This window comes from Tasmannia lanceolata, unplaced genomic scaffold (genome assembly GCF_043159265.1).
Source record: "Tasmannia lanceolata isolate RefF3 unplaced genomic scaffold, GAP_Taslan_0.1 ptg000015l, whole genome shotgun sequence".
NCBI classification, from domain to species: domain Eukaryota; kingdom Viridiplantae; phylum Streptophyta; class Magnoliopsida; order Canellales; family Winteraceae; genus Tasmannia; species Tasmannia lanceolata.
The window spans coordinates 30,433,421-30,450,927 of NW_027518692.1; the positions used below are offsets into that span (position 1 = coordinate 30,433,421).

Below are 17,507 nucleotides of genomic sequence, written 5' to 3' on the forward strand. Positions count from 1 at the left end.
ACGAAATTTCAGGAAAATCAACCAAAAATCTCGATTTTTTAACTTATTTAATGTTTTCCTGAAATTTCTATAATTTCGGCTGAAATTTGGGAAAAGATGAAATATTATATTTATTGATTTCGTCAAATTTGGACCAAAATTTCGGTTTTGGTGAAGCCCGAAATGCATTCTAAAAACGAAATTTGAAACCATGTTCACAAATTAGTGAACGGCTGATTTTTATGCCACCCGCTTAGCCTCGAGTCCTCGACGGATGGAAGTGAAACAACAACCTCTATTTTTACTAGTGACGGATCTCGTGTGTCTATTGGATGAGAGCTAGCAAAATGCATATGGGCCCTCAAACTATCCAAATGTCCAAAAATCCTCTACCTTCAAATAATTTTCCATTTACAGCCCTACAATTACAAGAATGGCCTTGGTGCCAATTCTTCTATTGAAATGACCAACATATATCCTCTCCTCCCAATCATATATTCATATCGGATAAGGAAAAGAAGGGCCACATGTGGCTGCTCCAGTGCAAAATATAAACTACCCAGTTCACAAAAACAGCAAATTCTATCTAAGCTGACATTTTCCTCTCAAATGGGTGTTCTTCAATTGAATTATCCATGCCTCTCTTCTCCCACACTACCTTCTAACTTGTGTTATAACACAAAAACCCACAAATGTCTTACATTCACTAACCATCTGAACTTTTCTAAAGGAAGAATCAGAGCAGTTGAAACAATCTCTGGAAGAGAATCAGAAGCTATCTCCCTAGAAGCAGAAAAGGTGGAAGCAGCAGAAATGGAAGAAGAAGAAGGAGAAGAAGAACCTCCTTCCATTGATTTCGCATTTGTTAGTGTAAGAGTTTCAACAGATGGGCTTCTTTTTCTTTTCTAAGCCCTGTTTGGATTGCAAGAATTTTTTGGAAAAGTTTGGATAGGAAAAATATCACTAAGTGATATTTGCTTTCATAATATCACTGGATATCACATTTGGCTGCTAGGAATTTGTTTTCATAATAAATCGGCGTCTCCAAGTGGAGATGAGGGGCTAAAAATCAAGAAACCAAATCCCGGAAACACGATGAGTTGTTGCTAAAAATCTAGAAAAGAGAGTAGAGTTTTTTGTTTCTGGAATTCTAGCAACTTCTGGTCACCGGTGTTTCCAGGATTTGGTTTCTTGATTTTTAGGCATTTCACCCTCATCTCCACTTCCAGATGCAGATTTATCATCAAAACGGATTCCTGGCAGCCAAATGTACCCTAACATTTCCTACATTTTTTACACATGACAAAAGATAAGTTGAATCAATCCTATTAAATTTTATTTTAAAAGGACCTCACATTTATGATGATATCCAGCTCAAATAACTATGGTAATAGGGCAGTGATAAATCTACCCCCATATATCTTAAATCGACCCCTATATAGGCAGTGCTTAGAGAGAGATCCTAATCTTCTATAGATCCGAGGGTTAGGATCAACCTGTGGAAATGATTTTTGGGGCCCAACCTATTTAGGTTGTGGCCCATCTAATGGACAGTTTGGATCATCCTATGGTGCGGACCATACCTTACTTTTAATAAAGTGAAGAGTGCCCTCATCAAAATACAGCAGTGCTGATAACATTCCCCCCCTAATAATATAATTTCCCTCTAAATTGTGGAAAGGAAAAAATTTCCTGAGAAAAAAATTACGGTCATAATGTTTTTCTTGCAATCCAAACATGGTTAGAGTTTTCAGTAGGAATAATATAAGTTGGGTTGTATTATCTGCAGCCAGTTTTGCTTCCGGACGGGTCGCCGGATATTCACTATCGGTCTGCCTGTGGGGGGCAGAAACTTAGGGATGTAATGCTCGATTCCAATATCGATCTCTATGGGCCATATGTAAACCCCCCTCTCTCTCTCTCTCATATGGAGCTCTTGGTTTCTCTATCTAATTCTTATGTTTTCCACTGAGGGAAACCTTACGATTTTCTACAATATCAACGGTCCCGATTGAATATATGGGCCGTATAATTGAATTAGCATTCGATCCTAACCGTACAATGATGCACAGACAATAGATAGTGGGCTCCACATTCGATTGATCTATACCATACTGATCCTAGTTCGTTTTGGGTTCTGAGAATTCATTTTGAATCCAAAACTGATTATTGGACTCAAAATTATAGGCAATTCGGAATCCGTTAATCAGTTTTGGACTCACAGTCGGTTCCCAAAATCCAGAACAAACATAGGCCCTGTTCGTTTAAGATTATGCCAACTGAGTGTGAGTCCAAAACCAATTATTGGTCCAATAATTGGCTGGCGTGATCTCAAAGGAACAGGGCCATAGCCTTAGGATTTTGAGTCAAAAACTGATTATTGGACTCAAAATTATACATAACTTAGAGTCCAATAAGCCCTATTAGCTTTGGATTTTTGAGAACCCGTTGCAAGTCTAATATTGATTTTCAAACTCAAAAATCAGTTTTGGACTCACAACCATTTCTTAATTTAGCCGGTGTATCAAAACGCAGAGGCGGGCCAAAGCAAATCCTAGTCGACTCGGCACGATGCAATCGAGTACTTGGTTGATGCGGCCATAACTCAGGGGAATCAAAGGAGTTTTAATTGACTCTGTAGGGCAAAATGCGGACAAACGCCGGCCGAGACAAGAATGCGGATGGGATGTTCCTCCACAAAAATTTGAAACCTTGATTTTTGTAGTCCTCTATTTTATGCATGGGATTATTTTGTAGTAGGACCAAGACCATATGGGTCATCGCATCAGGATCAAATGTCTTGATCTCTCATAAATACCATCCAATACCCAATGTGGACCAAAAATTTGCATTTTACCATTGAGCGTAATTGCATTGCTTATCAATAAGAACAATAAGTGCATTGTTCGGAATTTTGATCAGGCAAGGGCCCTACTCAATTGCGGAGGCGGCGGGACGTGTGGGACGTGTCTTGTGGAGGTAGAAATCTCACTTGTTTTTATATGGCCCATGTATGTAATTGTCACAAGCAAAACAGGGTCCCCCAAATTAAGGGCAGTCCTAATTAACTAAAGTTGGGATCAATTATAGGCACTACAAGAGATAATGGGTGCATCTTATTGTATTGCAAATTTGCAATGAGGTCCCACGAGAGTGGTACACTATCACTTCCTGGTTATGGCCCATTCGTTTTAGATTTTGATAACCCAAACCGATTATTTGACTCAAAATTAGATGTGATTTTGATTACAATAATTGGCTTTGGACTCACAATCGGTTGTCAAAATCTAAAACAAATAGGGTCCAAGAGGTTTGTGCATATATAAATGATTCGTTTGATAAACTCATTCCCATTATTTTCGATATATTGACTAATTAATTCTGACTATAGTTTTAGGCCATGTTTGTTTTGGTTTGAGAACTGATTGTAAGTCTAAAAGTGATTATTGGACCCAAATTTAAGTTTTTTACTCCAATAATCAGTTTAGACTCACAACAATCTGTTCTCAAAATTCAAAACAAACTGGGCCTTGGTTGTAGGCAATTAAATTCTGACTCTTTTTGGGATACTCCTAAAAATTATTTATATACATAACGTCTTATTTACATATATAATAATCATAAATAGTTTTGTATCTTAGTTAATTGCTTTCCAAAGAGGCCTAAGTCTTGAAACTTTAGTTTTCTCTCCTAATGAATACTTTGATGCAATTAGGTTGTTGCGGGTAAGGAGCTTCTAAGTCCACGTACAGATAAAGAGAAGGAAGCGCTCAAAAAGGTATTGAAGTCTACTCTTGACCTTCACATTCTTATGATTCTTATTCAAGTGTAAAATGCCTCGGTTCTTCTCATACTCTTTCCTTGCATGGATTCTAAAAAGAGAAGTTTATTTTGTTTCTTGAATGAAAACGGCAGAAACCCAAGACATGGAGGCTTGCTTGTCAAACAAAGGTCGGTAAAGAAGACACTAGAGGCCAGGTTTGTACTAATTACTCACCTTAATCACAATTATTATTCTATACTTAGGGTATTGTATCCATGAGGAGTGCTGAACCGAATGGCGCATTTGCAAAAACCCAGCTGCAAGGGCACTCCATTGGATCCACATCACTTAAACAAATTTATATAGACACTGAAAAAATGCAAAATTATGAATGATAAACACAATTGGACGATGTAAATCCAATGGGGCGCCCTGGCAGGTGGGTTTTTCTACGGTGCCCTTCAGTTTAGTATTTCTCCCAATCTATATAAAAATATATATATATATATATATATATATATATATATATATATATATATATATATATATATATATATATATATATAGGGAAATGATAAATTCGCCCCTTTTCTTTCTTTACATGGGAGAGCCAGCTCTAGTGTGCGTGGCAATCAGGCCTAGGCGTGGCAACGGTTAGTTTCGGTTCGGTTTGACCCCCAAACCGAAACCGAACCGAACATGCTTACCTCCAAACCGAAACTGAACCAGACCGAAACCAAAACCGAAACACTCCAAACCGAACCGAACCGATGAAAAGGGGCACATTTATCATTTTCCTATGAAAAAGGGCGCATTTATCATTGTCCGAACCGAACCGAACCAAAACCGAACTGAAATTTGAATCGGTTTGGTTTAACCAAACTGAAACCGAATTTTTGGTTCGGTTCGGTTGATTTTGCCACCCTTAATCAGGCCCGTTGAATCCTTTCCACGTGAAGTACATCAGCCCCTCGATCTACAGTCATGGATACATTGTAGCTGGCTGTCCCCAGTAAAAAAAAAAGGGGGCGGAGATATCACTTCCCAAAATATATAATGGGAAAAATTGGGTGCTCCAAAAAATTATTTAAAGCCTTCTAACGTATTCATATTTTGATCTATTAAATAGATTATAATGAAAATTTCGTCATAGCTATTTAATATCTTTGAAATGTAAATTTCTTTATAACTACTAACTCCTCTTTACATGTAACTTTTATTATCGATATTATTTGTAGAGATTTTATATTGTGTGCCCACGTTAAGTGGAGTCTAGTATTTTTCAGAAAGTACAGTGGGGCCACTCAACGGGATGATCCAAACTGTTCATTTGTTGGGCCGCAATGTAAATAAGTTGTAAACCAGAGATCATTTCCATCAGAGGATCCGAACCCTCCGATCTTTAGAGGGATCGAAGGATTAGGATGCTTTGGTGGCCCGGTGTTATTTAAAATCTTGCAAACGCAAAGTATCCTTTAGGATCCGTTTCGACGTAAAATGGGCATACAACAAATGTTACACCCATTTTTCCACTTAAAAATGGGCGTAAAATTTGTTTTAGGCATATTCTACATCGAAAGAAACGAGCCTTATCTATAAAATACCTAACAAAAGTAACATTCTTTATATCTATTAGATATCTTATAAATATAATCTTTCTATATAATAGGAAAATTGGGGTAGCGTCTAGAATATTAAAACTTAGTAAATGTAAGGTTTCCTTTAGATATTAAATAACTTATGAATGTAAATTTTCTTTAGTTATTAATTATTTATATATGTAAGTTTCTCTATAACTAAACTACCTTATTGATGTAATTTCTCTATTACTATTAAAATGCTTTATGGATGTAAGTTTCTATACGAGTTTTGAATACCTTCCTTTTTATGCTGAGACCTCTATGCTTATCATAGAAAATTAGTGACAAAAGTACATAGTTTAGCACTAGCAATGTTCGCACATAGCTCATGCCATTTTCTTGTTAAAAGAAAATACAATCTTAATTTTCCATGAAAAGAAGAGCTCAAGTGAGAGTAATGCTCAAATTTGCATCATAACATGGTAAGATTTCTACATTCTACTTGAATTTTAAAATTAAATTTCAAAACGGCTTTGAATTTCTTTTCTATAATTTAAAAAGCATACATAGTATAAATTAGAATATGGAAATAATGAAATTGTTGGCCCACTTTGAATGGTTCGATAATGTCGTGTTGTGATCATAAGAGCAAGGAAATGGAGCTTGGGAGATTCACAACTAAACGGCCCATGTAGAGCTCCACCAAAACACAATTGTAACACCAAAATAAAATAACTTTTATATATCTTAAAACAACTTAGAAGAAATCTCTACACTTCTTCTCCCTTGAAGCTTCTCTCAAAGCTTACAATCACTCCATACTGATAGATTCAAGACACACCTAAAATAGCAAATAACACCTTGTTGTAGTTTTCATTAGTTCTCTAGGAATTCTAAGCAACAACATAGGAAATCCACATTGACTTTTTGATATTTTACCCTAAACAGTAAGGACTATAGAAAATGTAGAAGACATTTACATTTTCCATATATACATAATAACTACCTTAGAAGACCGGAATGACTTGTCATAAAACCAACAAATGTTGATTTTGATTTACAATTTCCAACAGAAACATCATACATACAAAATCATTACGACTTGGAGTACAAGGAAAAAAGTTTGTTTTTTACTGGAAGTCATGACTGACAGTAAAAGATTTGGTATCCAATGGGAAAACATATACAAGCGGAATAGGGGTGGTTGCTAATCTGCAGCTAATTGCAGCGTCCTTAAAGGTTTTACACGCTCAAAATTGGCTCAACATATATTATCAAACATGGCACTGGTTTTTCAGTTAGATGAAAAATAGCAGAGTAATAGTACTCTAACAACACGAAGTGAGAAACTCAATGAAGATCTAAGATGAGAAGTAGAAAAGTCGTAGGATCCTAACAAAACAAAGTGGCAAATTCAATGGAGATCACATGGCTTGATTGAGCCATTTATTTTCTACACTTCGGGCACGTTTGGATACCATGAATTTTTTTCCTGGAATATTAGCATGCCCAAGGGAAGGTAGGAGAGGGACTGAGGAGAGGGTAAGAAAAGCCTGAAAAATAAGGAAACAAAAACCTCCACCCAAAATATGGTTGATCTTTTCCTTGTTTTTTTGCCACTTCTCACCCTCTACTAATTCGTACCCTCTCAAGTCTCTCCTTCTCCCACGCTCACCACCCCTCTCTCACGACGTGAGAAACTAATTTATCATGAAAAAAAAAAATCACGGTTGCCAAACATGGCCTTACCAATAGATAAAAACCTTAAAATTTCATGTGTTCACATATGATTTGTGATACATATTCTCCTTCTGATTGGATATGATATTTTTTTCATGCAGGTCGTTATACAAAGGATGCCTGAGTGGAAGGCACACGAATGGGATAAATGAGAAGGTTAGGCAGCTTTTTTATATTGTGAAGCAAACATGAAGAGTTGCCCTTCTACCACGAAATCGAAATGGCTATGGACAAGAGACATCACAAACAACCATTAAACAGTGGAAGCTAAGGCAGAACCCCAACTTGTCCACTATGTTCACAGTAGAGAAGGGATAAAGCATCAAATCTTCGTAATCATGAAAGTTTCCCCTGCAATGTTTTCTTTTAAAAATGTCTAAATTAATTTCACCAAATTTAATCAGTTCTTGCATAATGCCCAGCGTGTGTGTAATTGGCTCCATTGTTCTGGTGAACCACAAAGAACCTAGTTCATTGTAGCAGTACTCTCACAATGATCTGGGACCAACTGATGTAGAAGGGCTTATAAGGACTTGGGCACTCTTCCCCTCAATTAACGGCTAACTTTTAAGGGCGAGTTCTACTCAGACCCACAGCCCATTGATCAAATGTTGATCTAAGAAGCGCTTTTTAGGGCCTCACTGATCAAGGTGGGCCATGCGAGGCACCACAACCAGAGATAGAGGTGGCCCCATTTATTTTTTACCATTCTAAGAGAGGTGTGTTTTGACTAGTGAAGGAATGCTATTGGTTGCCAAGTCACACATAGGTTACACATGACAAACTGAGGTTGCACCGGACAAGGTATACTTTTTTGTGATTGGTGGAAAATCAAGAGAAGTGATGACAAGTCAAGTGGAGGCTTCCTATTGGTAGAAAATACAACAAGAGGAGAAAAATGAGAGTTTCTCTTATATATGGAAAGAAGTATTCTTTGACTTCAAGTCCACCATCAAAAAGGCAATTTTCCATCATTCTCCTAGTTTGAGTTGGAATAGGATAACCACAAACGCAGAATGTGAAGAGCGCGCATGCATAATGTGAATGACTCGTAAGGGTAATGCCAATGCACGCAGAACACAACCGACGCCACCGATGCACACAAAAAGCAAAGGACTCTCAGGATTGACAGACTGTCTGATTAACTAGCTAATTAAACGATGCAAATAGACGCCAGTGCGAGGGATAGGGAATTAAAGAGAAAGACTTACTTGGGAAGATGAATCTGGTTCGGAATAGCTACAACTAGGAAAAGTAAAAGACAGTGAAGAAAGATAAATGATAAAAAAAAAATGCTTAGACATGTTTGATTTTGGTTATGAGACCTTTGCTTCGGAGAAAACGTCTCCTTTTATAGCTTTATTCGGGTAACCACGCCCCATTACCCCACGTTCTCAAGAAGGAGACTCTTCAACTGCCTACTTCAGGCTTTCACCATTTGCACGTCCTCCTACCTTCCAGTTGTTTATCACCCCACCTTCTATCAAGTGACAGACCTAGTCCAGCTGGGTCATCGTTTAGTGATTCGAATCCTTCTTGATCGATCGAACTTAAAAACAGGTGTAAACAAACTGCCTATTTCAAGCTCCTTTATTTGCATGCCCTCCTCTCTTCTAAATGGTTGTTACCCCCACCTTCCCTCAAGCGAGGGCTGGATTTCATTGCCTTGACCTAGTCCAACTGGGTCACCATTTGGTAACTCAGTCCCTCTTGACCAAACTCAAAAACAGGGGTAAACACTTTCACAGGTTTTTTTATCCATCAATCCCAAGGAGAAAGGTATCAAGAGAACAAAATAAAGACAGAATCAAATGGGTAAACCCGTTCATGGCGTGTGAGTATATGGGAGGGGATGTGTGGTGTGGACCTTTTTCCCACTCCCATAGCTATCTTGGATTCCTCTTTCAGTCTAAGCGGACAAAGCGATCAAAAAGAGGATTACCACAATCACAAGAAGTCGACATACAAACATGGAAGAATAATTAAACAAACTTATCTCAATATGATAAAAAAAAATCCATTTCCAGGCAACTCTTTAGCCACCAAATACCCCCTTTGAATTTGAGATTCCTCCCTATCCATCACTATCCATGCCGACCATGTGTTTGTCCCATAGTAAGCTCTAGGTTCCCTCTCTCATAATTTCAAATACCAAACATCATAAGGTTCAAAAACTCGGTTGCTCGAGTTGACTCAGCTATTAATTGCATCACGAGTGGAGAAAGTCTGGCCAAATTTTACTCGGTATCTTTTTTAAGAATCCACCATGTCAACTCGAGAAGTCCCAATTGAAGCAGCCTAGTGGATGAATTTAGCCCACCCTTTTCTCTATGATGTTCTTTTTAATGAATTTTTCCTTTTTATTCACGTTTTAGTATTTGTGGTGATAAAAAAATGAAGGTAGAACTTACGTGACCAATTTGTTGATCCACCGAGTCACCTGGTCGACTCGACGCGTGTCTGACAAAATTTTGATAGGGTCTGAGTTTCCCACTAGTAAATAAAATCAATAAGCTACACATAGTATTAGGGATGCAACTTGGGTAGGGTTGGTTAGAGTTGAGACCAAGCACAACCCGAGATAGCATTCCCACAACCCTTACCTAACCCACACAACCCGGTTTTACAATCGTGTCGGATTGGCCAAGGGTAAAAACAGAAAAAATACGAAAAAAAACATAACCCAAAGATTTTGTAAATCACTATAAAATTAGAGGATGTGGTCGGGTTCGGTTCGGATTGGATTGCCTGTGACCTCAACCCTAACCCAACTTGAACTTAAATCGGGTTAGTTTTTCTCAACCCTAACCTGACCCAAGGAAATGCCAACCCAACCCCAGCCATAATCGAATCGAACCCGTCGTGTTTGGTGTTGAGCCTGACCCAAGTTGCACCACGACAAAATATGCATAAAACCAAAATTTCCATGTTATTATTACGACATGGTCGGTGCAGGCCTAAAAAGGTGTCATGCGTGGGACATTTCTCACCATACTTTTTCATTATTCTCCTCACATGTGGGACCTCACCCTCCTCTTGTTTTTACAAGGCATAGCGGTTGGTCACATGGACGAATCATTTATTTGCTTCCAGACATTTCCATCAAAGCACGTTGGTGACAGCTTGGGTTTGTCTGAAACGGATAATTTCTACACTTCATTCCTCATCTCCAACATTATATTATGAGAACAGAAGGCATTATATTAAATTCACATAAAGATGTGTATATAAAGTGATGGAAGAGGCTTGTGCCCTATCCATCGATTTTCCACATCTTTCCTATCCAATCTCTTTTCTCTAAGCTTTCTTAAAGCTTTATTTTAGGAGGTCTCATGGCTGGAATTGCTTTTGGGCGCTTTGATGATTCTTTCAGCTTATGCTCCTTCAAAGCATACCTTGCAGAGTTCATATCCACCTTACTATTTGTTTTTGCCGGAGTTGGATCGGCTATAGCTTACAGTTAGTAGTACTATTGGGAATTGTAGAATAATTTACTTTAGCTTTAGGCCATGTTTGAAAACCATTAAAATTTTCTATAAAGGATATTAATTTACTAAGGCAATGTTTGGCAATCATGATTCTTTTTTTCAGGGAATTTTAGTTTGCCAAGTGGTGAGAGAGGGGAAGAAAGGGAGGGAGAGGGAGAGGGAGAGAATTGAAAGGGCAAGAGTGAGGAGATGGTGCTAAGTTTTTCAAAAATAGGAAAAAAATAACTTTATTTTGAATAGAGTTTAATATAACTCTATTTTGAATGGAGTTTTTCTTTTCCCTGATTTTTCAGCCACTTCTCACCCTCTCCTCGCTCATCCCGTCTCAATGCTCTCCCTCAACCACCCTCTTTGCCACTCTATCATCACTGGATAAACTAAAATTCCATAGAATTTTTTTTTTTATGGCTGCCAAACATGGTCTAAGTAGTGAGATAGGGGTAGGAGAATGGGAGAGGAACATAATTGAAAGGGCATGAGTGGGGACTCCGAGAGTAGTTGTTGAAAAACAGGAGAGAGAAAAAAAAATGTATTCAAAATAGATTTTTTCTCTTTTTTAGCCACTTTCCACCATCTCCTCACTCTGTCCAATCCTTCTTACCTCTCCCTAACTAATTTTCCAAGCAAAAAAATTTAATGGTTGCCAAACATGGCCTTAAAAGTCAAGAAATAACAAATTATTGATGGGTATTGCAGATAAGCTTACATCGGATGCGGCTCTCGATCCCGAAGGGCTTGTTGCGATCGCAATTTGCCATGGATTTGCCCTATTTGTGGCCGTCTCCGTTGGCGCCAACATCTCCGGTGGCCACGTCAATCCAGCTGTCACCTTCGGATTGGCTCTCGGAGGCCAGATCACCATCCTCACTGGGATCTTCTATTGGATTGCCCAACTTGTGGGTGCCATTGTTGCATGTTTCCTCCTCAAGGCAGTCACTGGAGGCATGGTAAGATCTCACCAATGTTTTCAAATTTAATCATATGGGTTTTGTTTCTATAGGCCTTCACTTGCATTTTCATAATGCTTCTTTGCATCTTGTATAAGTGGAATGATATCAGCACAACCATGTTTTAACAATTGCACTTACTCAACTAGTCTTTTCTTTTCAAATTGGCTTCTAATAGCTTTTCAAGAACGTAATAATCTATGACAGCACTTTAAATACTAAAAGACAAGATGGGTTTGTGCAATTATTAAAACATAGATTTCTCTTAGCTCAAATAATTAGTCCATGCGACTACATTTAAAAAAGGGCAGTGATATCCCCCCCCCCCCCCCCCCCCCCCCCCCGCGCCTTTATCGATATCGTTAGGATATACAAAGGGGTGGACGAGGCACCGTTAACTCCAAAAGGCTTAAAAGTTAACTGTTTCTGTTAAAGGGACCGCGGGGGGGGGGGGGGGGGGGGGGTATATCACTGCCCTAAAAAAAACCATCCAAAAGTAATAATTACACATTATCTTTAGGGAAATGTTATAAGCACTACTGTATTTTGATGAGGACACTCCTCACTTTATAAAAAGTACGGTATGGCCCGCACCATAGGATGATCCAAACCGTCCATTAGATGGGCCACAGCCTAAGTAGGTTGTGCCACAAAAATTATTTCCATAGGTTGATCGGAGGGTTCAACCCTCTAACATTCAGATCGTAGGGTTAGGATCAACCTATGGAAATGATTTTTGGGGCGCAACCTATTTAGGTTGTGGCCCATCTAATGGACGGTTTGGATCATCCTATGGTGCGGGCCATACCATACTTTTAATAAAGTGAGGAGTGCCCTCATCAAAATACAGTAGTGTTGATAACATTTCCCTATCTTTAAAATTGATTATTTGATCACAAGTTTTCTCATTATTTGAGGAAGATTACTTACTTTTGGGAAGTGCTATTTACGCCCCTGTTGATCACAAGGGACACCCAGCGCCAGTGTATCAATGACTAAAAGGGGGCTAATGTACTAAGACGTCCGAAAATTCCAGTGGGGTTGATTGCCCCGTTCACTAGTGTTGGGTGTCCCTGGTAATCAAAAGGGGCATAAATATCACTTCCCTTTCTTTTTTGTTGTAGACTTTTGAGATTTTTCACTCAAAATAGTACAAATCTAAGTTTATTTATTTTGGTAAACTTTAGGATATTCTTTAAATCTAATCTCTTACCAAAGTTACTTGAAATTGGAGAGGAGGATACACATTGATTTTGAAAATTTATACATTCTTATGGCTCTTTTGCAGGCAATTCCAACTCACAGTGTAGCTGCTGGAGTGGGAGCCATTGAAGGTGTGGTAATGGAGATCATCATCACCTTCGCCTTGGTCTACACTGTATATGCGACCGCTGCGGACCCTAAGAAGGGTTCATTGGGCACCATTGCACCCATAGCTATAGGTTTAATTGTGGGTGCAAACATTCTGGCAGCGGGTCCGTTCTCCGGTGGTTCAATGAACCCTGCTCGATCTTTTGGACCCGCGGTCGCCAGTGGGGACTTCAAAGACAACTGGATCTACTGGGTTGGGCCCCTTATTGGTGGAGGCTTAGCAGGTCTCATCTATGGCAATCTGTTCATGTCATCTGATCATGCTCCTTTCACTAGTGACTTCTAATTTCAGTTGCATTTTCCTCTAATAAAAAGAGGGGGAGTGCTCTTTTTACTCTTCTTTCCTTTGATTTTTTTAGCGACTTTTTATTATGGTCAGTAACTAGCTGTAAAGAATGCTGCCTTTTCTAGTAATGGATACCGTGAGTGGCCTCCAGCCACTTTTTCTTGGCTTGTTCCTTTAGACCTTGTCATATACTTTGGCTTGCTTTAGTTGAACCATGTATCTCTGTTGTTTCTAATTTGATGGGCCACACATTCAATCTTTGTCAGCCCAAGCCAGAACCTTCAAAACTTATAAAAGGCTACAAGCCAAAGTAGCTTCGAGCGATGGATCGATTGTCGTTGATTCCACGTGAGACTCGCACCATAATTGTCACACCCCATAAGCATGCGATGTCTCCATTGGCATTTTAAATTCCACAATTGAACTATTTTACCTCACATGTATGATAGTCTAATAAACTCTATTTTCATAATAAGGTTGAAGTTATCCTTAAATCCATAATTTTCAAAACTATTCCTTAATAAATTAATACTAGTTGCAGTCACGTGCGATGCACGGGGCGTATCTGTTGAGATTAAGGGTGTCAATTTTGGCTCGAGCTCGGCTCGAAAAAAGCTCGGCTCGAATCCTTAACGAGCCGACCCCGAGTTAGGCCAGTCTCGGCTCGGCTCGTTAAGGCTCGTTAAGAATTTAATATATTTAAATATATATATTATATATTAATATATACATTAAAAGGGTTGTCCACGGAGTGAAGGGGGGGGGGGCAAAATATGTCACTTCATTTTTGGAACCCCATTTGTTACTAGGACCACCCCCTATAGTGTAAAAAAAGTAGTCAAATTACACTAGTAGGGCTGTCCAGGGAAGATGAGGGGTGTGAACATAATATAACTCGAGCTCGGTAAGGCTCGCGAGCCTGCCCGAGCCGAGCCTCACTTGTGAGCTTAACGAGCCGAGCCGAGCCTGGCTAAGCTCGGCTCGTTTACACCCCTAGTTGAGATGGAGAGAAAGAGAAGTGTCGTTTGGGTTTTGACTCTTGCTTAGGAATATGAAACATGTTTGATTAAGGTATTAGGAAACGTGCTATATAATTTGGAAAGAGTAACTTTTGAAATTCCGATCCTTGCAGTAGTATTATCCTTTAAAGAAGACATTTTTTTAATAAAGGATGCAAGCGTTTTTAAATTTCAGGGTGCCACGTGGGGGTGCCCCAGCTTACCACATTCAGCTTCATACCAGCCACTTTTTCTTGCCTTGTTCTTTTAGACATTGTCATATACTTTGGCTTGCTTTAGTTGAACCACTTATCTCTATTGTTTCTAATTTGATGGGCCACACATTCAATCAATGCATGTGATAATTGTTTGGAGTATATAAATGAATGAGAAAATAGAATGGTGACATTGTCCTCGTGCCCATCACTGGTTTGGCTTTATATCAGGTTTTTGTCAGCCAAAGCCCGAACCTTCAAAAGTTATAAAAGGTTACATGCCAAAGTAGCTGCGAGCAATGGATCGATCGTCATTGATTACGATCGAACGAGTCAATGGGTCCACGTGAGACTCGCACCATAATTGTCACGCCCCATAAGCATGCAATGTCTCAATTAGCATTTTAAATTCCACAATTGAACTATGGGAAATGATATATGCGCCAAGTGTTTTGATAAACATGCGCTCCACTTGTTTGTCGTCTAGAATTGAAAGGGTTTTAAGGGCTTTTTGAGAACCGTAATTCTAACATCCCTTTAAATACTACACGACAACAAGTGGAGCGCATGTTTAGCAAAACACTTGGCGCAGATATCATTTCCCTTGAACTATTTTACCTCACATTTATGATAGTCTAATATACTTTATTTTCATAATAAGGTTAAAGTTACATAAATCCATAATTTTCAAAACTATTCCTTAATAAATTAATACTAGTTGCAGTTCCGTGCGAAGCACGGAGCGTATCCGTTGAGATAGAGAGAAAGAGAAGTGTCGTTTGGGTTTTGACTTTTGCTTAGGAATATGAAACGTGTTTGATTAAGGCATTAGCAAACGTGCCATGTAATTTGGGAAGAGTAACTTTTGGAATTCCTTGCAGCATTATCCTTTTAAAAGACATTTTTTAAATAAATGAATGCAAGCGTTTTTAAATTTCGGGGTGCCACGTGGGGGTGACATGTGGCGAAACATAGTTTATTAAGCACATAATCAAGATGGGCCTTTGAAGTTTTGTCCAGCACAGGGTAGGTTGGTTGTAGATTTTAGGCCTTATTTGAGAGTTAGCAAGCCCTATTTTTCCTTTCTCTGTGTAAAGACTAGCCCAACCCATTTGGGTCAGGACATTTACAGCTCTAGGACCAGTAAGAAATTTTCCTTTTAGAACCCGGCCCATTTACACCCTTATTGCTAAGGAAAAAGCTTTCATGGTTTTAGACCTTTGAGTGCATGTTTGTGTTACGTGCCTCTATGGGTCCCACTTGGGCTAGAATAAATTAGTTTAGATTTATTAGTTGGTAGGATTTGCTTTGTAGTTGTTTGTGATGTGTAGGAATCTTAAAGATTAGGATTATCTAGATTAGGGATTTTCTACAAATAACTTGTACGTAGCCTTTCTTGAGGAAGAAAACTTATTCAGAAATTGTGTTTTGTGCACAAAGGAGGATTGATCCTTCCCTCGGAAGTTGATCAAGAGGCCGATCTTCCCTCCGAGAAGATAAAATCAGTTGCGAACCGATCTAGTTTCGTAACATGTGGTATCAGAGCCGTCGATCTTGCAACATGGCTGCGTCTTCGGAGTTTTGGGAATCCATACGTGGAGATCTTGAGAAGATCAAAGCACTCATTTTGGAAACGATGGAAGGACATCGACGGTTTGTAGAAGGCTTGAACAAAATCGGAACAACGATCGAAACGGCGTGCACGACGAAAAGGAAACAACGAAACAGAAAAAGATGACAAGAGAAGAAAGAGAACAAAATTCAGCTAGAAGAAAAGGCAAAAAAACCTCGACGCCGTTCCTCTCACACTATCGAATGCCATCGAAAAGATCTTCACCCCCAACCGTTCGTGCGTCAACGTTCCAATCATTCCAAAAAGGCCAAAAAGACACAATGAAGGAGCTTTGATGAACAATACGGTAATGTAGACACCCCATTTTGACTAAGCCTAAATCTTCCCGGCTCATACCAAATCCGTCCAAATCTCAGCATTAGGATCCCAAACTTCACCCTAGGCTGGATTCGGATCTCTTTTAACCCCCTGCAAAATTTCATCATGATCTGAGCGTGTTTGCCCAGCAAACGGGCTGAAATGGTGTGTGTAGTGTAATGGGGGGTGGCCCACTAGATCTTCATTTTACCCTAAAAATCTTGTATTTTAGGGAAAATTCCAGTTATCCAAAGACCCTAAGTGCCCATGAATACATTTTTAGAAGCCTTAGGACCTCAGAAATGTCATGGCAAAATTTTAGAAAAATCCGCCAAGAAAATTCGAAAAAAGACAAGCCAAGTTAGTGCAGTTATCAAGCAGTAGGGGGTGCATTATCCAGTTTGAGTTGCGCTTTTGTGCGCTTATCAATTTAGAGTGCCAATATCCGCGCCCTATTTTTTGCCTATAAATAAGAACTTAAGCCTCATTTTACAGATCTCTTGAGCTTTTCCTAATTTTTTTTAGAGAGAGATACTCTGAGGAGAGAGAAACCAGATCTCGTCCAAACCCAAACCCTCCGATCGTTTTTCCGGTCTCCGCTCTTCTCCTCCGGTCGACTATCATTCCTCCATGCTAGAAACACTTCAATCATCACCATTACCTTCATCTACCTTGTCAAAGCCCTACTTTATTGCAGATCTACTTTGAAACCCTGACTCCGGTCATCTTCTCCGGAGGTTTCGTCGGAGATTCTTGTAACTCTGGTCATCATATATCCTCAAATCTTGTTTTCCTAACCTAAAGTTCATCAGTAGCTTAGATCTTCTTTCAACTTCTTCTTCTCGAACCCTAACCTTCCTTTCCATCTTCTTCGGTCCGATTCTGGCAAGACTCCGGCCGGCTTCCGGTGAAACATTTTCCAGCTAGAGAGAGAGAGAGAGAGAGAGAGAGAGAGATCTCAGATCATAGATCTTGGATCTGAGAGCAAAGAAAAGGAGGAAAAAGGGCTCGGATCCGAGCAGAGGTGAAAGAAATTCAGAGCAAGAGGCAAGATCGGGGCTAGAATTCTAAGAGAGAAGATGAATTGCTGAGACTTTTAGTTCTTCCACCGGAGGTTTTTAATTCCGAAAAAAAAAAAATAATAAGATCAGAATCAAGAGCTAAAGAGAAAAGGTAACAATTTGTTTCATCTTTCATTACTAATTTTACT

The 17,507-nt window shown here is 39.1% G+C and overlaps 2 protein-coding genes across 2 annotated transcripts; both read left to right on the plus strand.

Annotated features, from left to right (window-relative positions):
• The first annotated feature begins 482 nt into the window (after nucleotides 1–482).
• On the plus strand, nucleotides 483–7,477 carry PNSB3 (NDH-dependent cyclic electron flow 1). Its single transcript, XM_077354745.1, has 6 exons — nucleotides 483–849; nucleotides 1,769–1,879; nucleotides 2,902–2,958; nucleotides 3,695–3,757; nucleotides 3,895–3,957; nucleotides 7,164–7,477. The coding sequence occupies exons 1-6, from the start codon at nucleotides 589–591 to the stop codon at nucleotides 7,212–7,214; spliced, it is 606 nt and encodes a 201-aa protein (XP_077210860.1). The 5' UTR covers nucleotides 483–588; the 3' UTR covers nucleotides 7,215–7,477.
• A 2,715-nt stretch (nucleotides 7,478–10,192) lies between these two features.
• On the plus strand, nucleotides 10,193–13,316 carry DELTA-TIP (delta tonoplast integral protein). The gene is made up of 3 exons (XM_077354746.1): nucleotides 10,193–10,521; nucleotides 11,247–11,497; nucleotides 12,786–13,316. Exons 1-3 carry the CDS (start codon nucleotides 10,395–10,397, stop codon nucleotides 13,152–13,154), a joined length of 747 nt encoding a protein of 248 aa, XP_077210861.1. The 5' UTR covers nucleotides 10,193–10,394; the 3' UTR covers nucleotides 13,155–13,316.
• The last annotated feature ends 4,191 nt before the right edge of the window (nucleotides 13,317–17,507 follow it).